This window comes from Nicotiana tabacum, chromosome 17, assembly GCF_000715075.1.
Source record: "Nicotiana tabacum cultivar K326 chromosome 17, ASM71507v2, whole genome shotgun sequence".
NCBI classification, from domain to species: Eukaryota; Viridiplantae; Streptophyta; class Magnoliopsida; order Solanales; family Solanaceae; genus Nicotiana; species Nicotiana tabacum.
Window position 1 is genome coordinate 135,017,119 of NC_134096.1, and position 10,396 is coordinate 135,027,514.

General features: G+C 35.9%; 1 protein-coding gene across 5 annotated transcripts; it reads right to left on the reverse strand.

The window, feature by feature from the left end:
• Positions 1-283: 283 nt before the first annotated feature.
• Positions 284-5,604, reverse strand: LOC107831489 (uncharacterized). 5 transcript variants are annotated; one of them, XR_001658380.2, is made up of 9 exons: positions 5,171-5,603; positions 3,533-3,657; positions 3,379-3,457; positions 3,154-3,281; positions 2,911-3,067; positions 2,697-2,820; positions 2,250-2,614; positions 1,047-1,091; positions 284-507 (listed from the first exon to the last, which is right to left on the reverse strand). XR_001658380.2 is itself a non-coding variant. In XM_075235138.1 (8 exons), the coding sequence occupies exons 5-7, from the start codon at positions 2,922-2,924 to the stop codon at positions 2,279-2,281; spliced, it is 474 nt and encodes a 157-aa protein (XP_075091239.1). In that variant the 5' UTR covers positions 2,925-3,067; positions 3,154-3,281; positions 3,379-3,457; positions 3,533-3,657; positions 5,171-5,604; the 3' UTR covers positions 284-507; positions 2,250-2,278. The 5 variants fall into 5 exon arrangements, 2 of the variants coding, with proteins under 2 accessions (XP_075091239.1, XP_075091238.1); XR_001658377.2 differs by having other exon boundaries at positions 284-583; positions 5,171-5,601; XR_001658378.2 differs by lacking the exon at positions 5,171-5,603 and adding an exon at positions 4,724-5,134 and having other exon boundaries at positions 284-583.
• Between the last annotated feature and the right edge of the window lie 4,792 nt (positions 5,605-10,396).

Below are 10,396 nucleotides of genomic sequence, written 5' to 3' on the forward strand. Positions count from 1 at the left end.
ACATGAAACTGAAGGTAGTACAAACATAATGATTGACCATGAAGAGTGTTTGAATGTTTGCTCAAACAAATAACATGCATAGGTAAGGAACTTTCTATAATTCTATGCAGGTACTATACTTTGCAAAACTAATTCCACTGACACAATATGAATAAGAGAAATCACATAAAGCAATAAATTCTAATGCACATATTTGAAGTGCCATTGCAAGCCCGATGATACTATTTGTCTACTCCTTAAGAAATACCAGGTATTGCTTTTTCTGTTGTAACCACAGAAGAAATAGAGCAAACCAGAGAGCACAAGTAAATTCAAACCAAAAAGGTAGTTTAGATCTACTATTGCATTTTTTCAGCAAGCAGTTTGATCTTTAGTTACAGACTTACAGGACTCCCAAGTTGTAATGTTTGTCTAAAACACGTGTACACAAGGGACAAAACTAAAGTTCAAACCAAAGCATGTGTAGTCCTGTATATTCTCCGAGTTGTACCCTTGATCCATAACCATCTGCGCCGCCATCAAAAGTAGTGTATGTACAAGTCATCAAAAGACATATGTACAAGTAGGCCACATAGTCAGTAAACTGTAAACATTAAGAAAAGACATGCAATCATTATCAAATGTGAAAGAATAAAATATAATTTTCTTTTTAGCTTCGTATTATGACTAAAGAGAGCTTTTAGAGCCAATTTTATCATGTAGTAAGTTTTTTTAATCACCTTGAACATATTTGCAAAAGTGTAGTAGTACAAAAACACCCAATTTAGAGGCACTAAAAAGAATTATGAAGGAAAACAGAATTCAGGAAAAGGAAAAATATACAAAATTTCCAGGAAACCAGAGAGCAATGGAGATGGTCGAAGAAGTTGTTCAGTAACATTGTATCCTTCGGATTGTTGTGGTAGATGGATGTAAAGACACTGACAAAGCAATTCAGTATTTGGAGCTTTAGATAATTTACTTTCTATATGATACTATTTAATTCCTCTGAATCTTATTGTGCAAAGTGTGACAAACTTCAAAGTTTCACTTATTATAGTCCTCACCTGAAGAGCTAATATGTACAAAGATCAAAAGATTTAAGTCTCCACCTGTAGTAAAGAAACAACATCTTACAAGTTAGAGAAAACAAGGGAACAAAGTTTGTAGAAAGAGGGAATTGAAGGAAAGTTCAGTCCCCACCGAAGATGGCCATGTACATGGTAAGCACGTTGAACAGTCAAAACGTAGAGTGAATTGGATGAAGCAAACAAAACATTGTGAATTTTTATTCTTTAATCATCAAAGGTTCAAATATACGTAGGAGAACGAGGACACTACAGTTGTGAGGACAGAACTGCCAAGTGCAACACTTTTGTCTGCTCTAGTGCAGAGTATGGTGAACGTTATCTTCTTCCAAGGAGATATATGGGAAACATGGGAAGCAGAGGCACTTAAATGGGCTATGGAATGCACAACTTTTAACAGTACGTGTATTTGAAAATCAACAACATCACGTTCCAAAAAAGTATTAAAAACTTATTTGATTATCTAACGATTTTGGAGTAATATATCAGCTTAGAGTTTCTAGTGACAAAGATAAATCTAATGACTCAATAACGTCCAACACAGTACCTGTATGGACTATAGTTCTATTTGTTGTAGTAGATTCAATGTCTCTTATTATAGAGATTTTCAAATTTTGTGGTTTATAGAAAGAAGCGACATAATGAAACTTTAGTGCAACAACCTATTGGATAGTACTTCCTACAACCTCAATTAATTTATAATCTTTTGCATCACTTCAAAGAATAATAGGTATCTTTACAACAAATCCATAGTTGCAAATACAACTTCTTTATTTCACCAAATGTCTTACTATGAAGCATGACGGAAAAAGGAATAAATAATTAGCCATGACAAAATTTAGTGTGTTGAGTCTTTCTGATATGTAGTGTTTAGAGAATGAGAAAATTGAAAGTAAAAGAGATGTGCTTACATTGAATCAGTTTGCAATTTAATTAAGAGATTGAGTTTATATAAGAACTAAACGGAATCACGCAATTTGTTCAGATCAGTTAGTGTTGTTTCTTCTACTTATCGCGAAACAAAGAATTACTGCAAAACAAAGAATTACTGGAGATATAAATGAGGAATAATCGACTTAATTCTAGCGGTAGGAATTTTAATAGTTCATCAGTTTTAGTTTTTATTGTCTATACACTCAACCTATTTTTCAATATACGGCGTATTCAAGATGGTTTACTAACCTTCACTTTTTCTTTGCAGGAGTGACTGGCTAAATATTTTGCTTTATGCTAGAAGAAGCATTTTTTCTAGTTGGAGTTGTCCGCTCAGTCTGTTGTCTTTTGCTAGATGATGTAGCTTCTGTGATCAGTTCTTTTTGTTCCTGCGGGGATGACAGATTGCCAAGCTCTCTTTTGCTGCTTTCTCCAGCATTTGTAAAAGTTGATGGTGCTGGCAATTGGAGAGTATCTTGCTTTTCAACATACGACAGAATGAATAGCTTTGCTGGTGTTTCATCCGACGTCCTGGAAAATGATTTCTTTAGTTGTACTTTGAACACTTTGTCAGTAAGACGTTGCCGAATAGGTTGAAGAGGCATCAATTCATTCTGCATTCAAAAATGAGTCCGGCAAGCTCTAACATGTCAGTTGAAGTAATGAATTTAATCAAATTTTAATTCTCGTTTGTACCTTTATCTTAGTTATTTCATAGATCTGTTCAGCTTTCATTGAAAGGAGACTTTCTACAGATTCACCTAATATTGTTGTAATTGTCGATCCACTTATATCTGCAATTTCAACTTGAAATCGGCACCTATTATACAATATCATTGCACGTTATTATGCATTTATAAAATCTATGAGAAAGTACTTTCAATTTGAAAAGCAAACAAAATTATGGTACCTGGGTGTTAACATCGCATGTTGATCGCAATTCAACAGTCGACAACTTTTATTATGGAAGTTCTAACAAATTGCTTGCATTTTGAATACATTAACTCGTAAAACCGCTGCTCATCATCTAGCAGCGACATTTTACCTTCCACATGAAAAGATTGCATCTGTTTAACATAAAGGAGAGCTGATGATTAGTTGAGTTGTTATAATGTTCAACCAAAATATACTGTAGTATATGTTACATGCATACCGCTGGTTGTGACTGAATATTTGCAATAGGTACAGCCTCATCATGTAGCGATACAAGAAGAGGCGATGAAGCTGTCTCTGCAGAACTACTGTGTATATATGCTCAACGTTTCTTCATTATCTTTCACCCTATAAATAGACACACACACAATTTTTGGTGATTTAAATAATTGTCTTTTTGTCCATGACTATATTGATGCAGTACTTTTGTATATTTATCTCATACCAATTCATCAATTCTGCAGCCTGTGGATAGAATGGATTTACCAATATTGCATAATTATATCTTGTTGTCAACGATGTTCCTGTATTGTACATCTATGAGTACGAAAAATTTGAATTCATTAATGTATAAAAGAAAGTTAAAATCTAGTCCATACCAGCATAAGAAGACCGTGCAATTCGTTTTGCTAGGATTACTGGATGTTTGTCAACTTGTGTAGCTAGCTCATTTCCATCAGTTTCAGCAAAATCTTCCCACAAAGTGAAAATACAATGGTGCAGACTATAGAGAGAAAAGAAATAAGTAGCAATGAGCTAGACCTTTCCCTTGTCTTTTACACGAAAAAACAAACTAAAAAGGTGCTTAACTGGCATCTTCACATTAAGAGCACAAACATATAATCACCAAAATCTATTGTCAACAACACTGTTAATTGTCTTCAAATGTTCAATAAATTCCCTGCTAACAACTAATGGGAATTGAAAATAAGAAACAAAGTAGCCATTTTACTATAAAAGCCAACAAAACTGAAGTTTTAATCTTTGACATCATAACAAACTAAATAAAAGAAATTGACAATTTTCCACCACCTGTACATACTATTTAGTTGCACTCAACTTCCATAGCTTATTTTAAACTTAATCACATAGAGAGTTGTAGTGTTATTGAGAACTAAATGTTTTTCTTTATGTTAGATAAGCTATCTTAGTATTTAGTTGTACTCTACACCTACAGTTTTTTTCCAATATACCTATTATCAATTTGTTTGACTCATAGACAAGTTTTATTAGTTTTTACAGAGTATCCACAATATCTTATATGTGACTACATTGCCAAACCAAGAACTTAGAAAACCACTTAAGAGTCTTCGATTTCCATCAGTGCCATGATACCATTTGCCTAAGTGAACTATTGAAACATGCTATAGGAAACAAAAAAAAGTAACCAATGTCATTAGTTATGAAGGGCATTGGGAGCCTTTACAAGTGGAATCAACATTAGTTATATGGATCTTTGAGTAACAATGAATCCTTTGAAATTAATGGAATAGAAGAAGATGCGCTAAACTGTATGAGTTTGAAGAAAGAAGGAGAAGTTTCGTAAATTGAATAAGAGTGGACGGAATATGTAAAATCCTAGTCCTAACTTTAGAAGGGAGAAGGAAACTTTTCAGAAGCTAGGGAGAGATATTTAAAATTTATACATACCAAGTCTTCAATAACTTTAACAGATACAACGACACATGTCAAGGCGACCCAAAGGATGAAGAACATTGTCAATAACATTTCGAAGTTCATGTGGAAAGGAACAGATCACATACAAAATCAACAAGCAAGCAGAATTATACCTGGGCTGCTGCCATGAAGGAATGGGCCACACAGAACCATTGCAGACACGGGAGAAGGGGAACAAAATTCCAGCTGACAAAAGATCTATTGAATGGAGAATTGACTTTTTGCGGAGATGTTAGGTCAGAAGAATTGGTCATACCCCAAAACATGACATCTTGAGTTATTTTCCCATGTGGGAGATCCTTGTAAAACAGATTTTGCTGGACCACAGATAATAGACAGTGGCGGATCTAGGATTTCTAAATAACGGATGCACCACTACCAAACATATATTTTTCCTCTAGCTTCTGGTGGAGAATGAAGGTATTTAACAGTATTAGAAGTTAATGTCATGCATGATCCCTTTGTCATTCCAACAGAAAAGGTAGAAAATTAATGATCCAGTGGGTTAACAATGCAGGTCTTCAAACAGAGGGGTAAAGTCAAATTGGACAAGAAATTACCTATGTAAGTATGATTCTGCAATCCAATAAGCAAAAGATCTCAAATCATCTTAAATCTTGTAAAAAGAATCTGAGTCGCATTTGAGATCCACGAAAAACCTTGATACCAACCAGCTTATTCATTATCATGTAGTGTGCTTATTTCTAATCTGAACCAGCCACTCATCACGTAAGAGGTACTATGACCAGCAAACATTAGCTCAACTCTTATTTTATCTGCATCTTTTAGGAAGCCTCATAGGGCAGAAAGTAAAATACCAAAGAGAGGACGACGACAACAACAACACTGGAGGTAGTGTGCATGCACAGCCCTACTCTGCGGCAGAGACGTTAGCCCTGCTCTGGGGGAGAGGTTACATTTTGGCCAAATCTTAATAGTTGATTTTGGGCCAAAATATTACTATTATATTTTTTAAAAATTGCCCCAAACTTTTGTATTTTATAAAAGAACCCACCATTTATTATTTTGTAACGATATTACTTTGTCTTCTGGGTCATCTGATAGTGTATCATGTAGTTCATTATAAAAATAATAATTTTGTATCAAATTTATTTATGTTCAGGACTATGGTTTGCGATAATATAATGAATGTTATTGACAATGGTATTGTTGGGTATTTGTGATAGTTTTTAGAATTTGTGGGTATAAGTCATGTTTCATGTTTTTCCAAACCAAACTTCACCCAAAACAGATGTCCAAACACATTTTCATCTTCAAACCAAACTTCACCCAAATCAGATTTTTCAGAATAAATTTGGGAATCTATGGTCAAACGCTAGCTAAAACAACCTCAATGACAAAATGTTGAAAGGCTCCCAAATTTCACTCTCTTCCAGACTTATTTGGAGCAGTGTTTTAAAAGGCGTAGGCTAAGCCGAGGCATTTTACATATGACTCGGCGAGGCGTAAGCCCCGAGGCACGAGGCGTAAGCACCATAGGTATTTAATTTTTAATATTTTATAAGATAATATAATGACCGTAAATATTTATAAATAGGATGGTTTGTTCGAGGACGAACAAAGGTTTAAGTGTGGGGTAGTGATGTTTGGCATATTTCGATATGTGTTGATGTTACTTTACCCATGTTTTAACCACTTCTTGATGTTATTTGATCTTTAAAATTCCCAACATGGTTTAATTATTGGTTTTATGACTAATTAAGTTATGTGTGACGATTTAAGGTGTTTGGAGTGCAAAATATGAAGAAAAGGTGGTCTAGCCAGAGGAAGAAGGGTTGGATGCGTCGCATCCAACCTAGAAAAACTACATCTTTCGTGCACCCTTAGCAGTGAAGTCGGCCCATAGCGTCCACCATAGCATCCGAGACTGGGAAGTAGAAGAGAAGGGTGGATGCGTCGCATCCACCCTAGCATGCGAAGCTGAGAAGTGGAGGACGAGGTGGATGCGACGCATCCACCCTAGCATCAATCCCTGAAGCTGATTTGGATTAGAAATAGGAGAACTTTGGCCCACGACTTTGGTACGCAATATATAAGCCAAAAACGCCTCTTTTAGGTCATCTAACATATTGGGAAGGGGGAAAAAAGCCACGACAAAGCTGTGGAGGCCGGAATTCATCAAGTTCCATCTTTCTCCCACCAAACTTAGTAATTTTTATGTTTCTTTATATGATTTGTTGTTTGGCTACCATGTCTATATGGAGCTAAACTTCACGTTCTAGGGTTGTGGTTCTTTCATGACTATTGTTATTCGGATATTGATTTTGACTTTTTGATTTATCATATTAGTTTATTTATTCAATCTTGCGCTTAATTATTTAATTGCTTGATCACCAATTGAATACTATCTACGAATCTAGAATTGAACTCGAAAGTGGGAATTCTATATTGCATATAGGATTGAGTAGGGCAAGTTCTTGAACTCGGGCATCGGGGAACGGATTCGTAGTTAGGATAGACATATACCTAATTGCCTTGCTTGGTTGATTTACAGGAATTATAAATGCGTTCTTGTTGATTCTAACTCCATAGACATATAGGCGTTAGGTTAGCTTGAATAGGCGAGTAAGAACTCGACAGATTCTTATGAGCATTAACCCTGTCAACCAATAAGCTAGATAAATTAGTCGGTCAATTCAATTGAAGAATACAATAGGATTGTTAGATAGCCCATAACCCTAGATCGTTTTCATTACATTGATATCATTAAAATCTGCTCTTTCTCTGTTCAAAGTTTATTATTTATATTTTTCTTATTTAATTAGTTTAGAATAAAATATTTTTAGATTTAATTCTTGTTTAGATAATTGGGATAGTCTAATTTAGTTAATAGTTAATCATAAGTCCTCGTGGGTTCGACATCCGACTTTTAGTCACTTTATTACTTGACGACCGCGTATACTTGCGTGAGTGTGTTTGGTCGCAACAAGTTTTTGGCGCCGTTGCCGGGGGTGTGTGTGTGTGTGTGTGTGTGTGTGTGTGTGTGTGTGTGTGTGTGTGTGTGTGTGCACGTGCGCTCCATCCCCACAAAAAACTAGTCAAATAATTTATTATATGCTACTTACAAGCAATATTTTAAAAGGTGTGGGGTAGTGATGTTTGGCATATTTCGATATGTGTTGATGTTCCTTTACCCATGTTTTAACCACTTCTTGATGTTATTTGATCTTTAAAATTCCCAACATGGTTTAATTATTGGTTTTATGACTAATTAAGTTATGTGTGACGATTTAAGGTGTTTGGAGTGCAAAATATGAAGAAAAGGTGGTCTAGCCAGAGGAAGAAGGGTTGGATGCGTCGCATCCAACCTAGAAAAACTACATCTTTCGTGCACCCTTAGCAGTGAAGTCGGCCCATAGCGTCCACCATAGCATCCGAGACTGGGAAGTAGAAGAGAAGGGTGGATGCGTCGCATCCACCCTAGCATGCGAAGCTGAGAAGTGGAGGACGAGGTGGATGCGACGCATCCACCCTAGCATCAATCCCTGAAGCTGATTTGGATTAGAAATAGGAGAACTTTGGCCCACGACTTTGGTACGCAATATATAAGCCAAAAACGCCTCTTTTAGGTCATCTAACATATTGGGAAGGGGGAAAAAAGCCACGACAAAGCTGTGGAGGCCGGAATTCATCAAGTTCCATCTTTCTCCCACCAAACTTAGTAATTTTTATGTTTCTTTATATGATTTGTTGTTTGGCTACCATGTCTATATGGAGCTAAACTTCACGTTCTAGGGTTGTGGTTCTTTCATGACTATTGTTATTCGGATATTGATTTTGACTTCTTGATTTATCATATTAGTTTATTTATTCAATCTTGCGCTTAATTATTTAATTGCTTGATCACCAATTGAATACTATCTACGAATCTAGAATTGAACTCGAAAGTGGGAATTCTATATTGCATATAGGATTGAGTAGGGCAAGTTCTTGAACTCGGGCATCGGGGAACGGATTCGTAGTTAGGATAGACATATACCTAATTGCCTTGCTTGGTTGATTTACAGGAATTATAAATGCGTTCTTGTTGATTCTAACTCCATAGACATATAGGCGTTAGGTTAGCTTGAATAGGCGAGTAAGAACTCGACAGATTCTTATGAGCATTAACCCTGTCAACCAATAAGCTAGATAAATTAGTCGGTCAATTCAATTGAAGAATACAATAGGATTGTTAGATAGCCCATAACCCTAGATCGTTTTCATTACATTGATATCATTAAAATCTGCTCTTTCTCTGTTCAAAGTTTATTATTTATATTTTTCTTATTTAATTAGTTTAGAATAAAATATTTTTAGATTTAATTCTTGTTTAGATAATTGGGATAGTCTAATTTAGTTAATAGTTAATCATAAGTCCTCGTGGGTTCGACATCCGACTTTTAGTCACTTTATTACTTGACGACCGCGTATACTTGCGTGAGTGTGTTTGGTCGCAACAAGTTTTTGGCGCCGTTATATGTGTGTGTGTGTGTGTGTGTGTGTGTGTGTGTGTGTGTGTGTGTGCACGTGCGCTCCATCCCCACAAAAAACTAGTCAAATAATTTATTATATGCTACTTACAAGCAATATTTTAAAAGGTGTGGGGTAGTGATGTTTGGCATATTTCGATATGTGTTGATGTTCCTTTACCCATGTTTTAACCACTTCTTGATGTTATTTGATCTTTAAAATTCCCAACATGGTTTAATTATTGATTTTATGACTAATTAAGTTATGTGTGACGATTTAAGGTGTTTGGAGTGCAAAATATGAAGAAAAGGTGGTCTAGCCAGAGGAAGAAGGGTTGGATGCGTCGCATCCAACCTAGAAAAACTACATCTTTCGTGCACCCTTAGCAGTGAAGTCGGCCCATAGCGTCCACCATAGCATCCGAGACTGGGAAGTAGAAGAGAAGGGTGGATGCGTCGCATCCACCCTAGCATGCGAAGCTGAGAAGTGGAGGACGAGGTGGATGCGACGCATCCACCCTAGCATCAATCCCTGAAGCTGATTTGGATTAGAAATAGGAGAACTTTGGCCCACGACTTTGGTACGCAATATATAAGCCAAAAATACCTCTTTTAGGTCATCTAACATATTGGGAAGGGGGAAAAAGCCACGACAAAGCTGTGGAGGCCGGAATTCATCAAGTTCCATCTTTCTCCCACCAAACTTAGTAATTTTTATGTTTCTTTATATGATTTGTTGTTTGGCTACCATGTCTATATGGAGCTAAACTTCACGTTCTAGGGTTGTGGTTCTTTCATGACTATTGTTATTCGGATATTGATTTTGACTTCTTGATTTATCATATTAGTTTATTTATTCAATCTTGCGCTTAATTATTTAATTGCTTGATCACCAATTGAATACTATCTACGAATCTAGAATTGAACTCGAAAGTGGGAATTCTATATTGCATATAGGATTGAGTAGGGCAAGTTCTTGAACTCGGGCATCGGGGAACGGATTCGTAGTTAGGATAGACATATACCTAATTGCCTTGCTTGGTTGATTTACAGGAATTATAAATGCGTTCTTGTTGATTCTAACTCCATAGACATATAGGCGTTAGGTTAGCTTGAATAGGCGAGTAAGAACTCGACAGATTCTTATGAGCATTAACCCTGTCAACCAATAAGCTAGATAAATTAGTCGGTCAATTCAATTGAAGAATACAATAGGATTGTTAGATAGCCCATAACCCTAGATCGTTTTCATTACATTGATATCATTAAAATCTGCTCTTTCTCTGTTCAAAGTTTATTATTTATATTTTTCTT

Coding starts and splice junctions, on each gene's coding strand:
- LOC107831489 (XM_075235138.1), bottom strand. Junction 2,615..2,696: donor ATGAAATAACTAAGATAAAG/GTACAAACGAGA, acceptor TTTTGAATGCAG/AATGAATTGATGCCTCTTCA.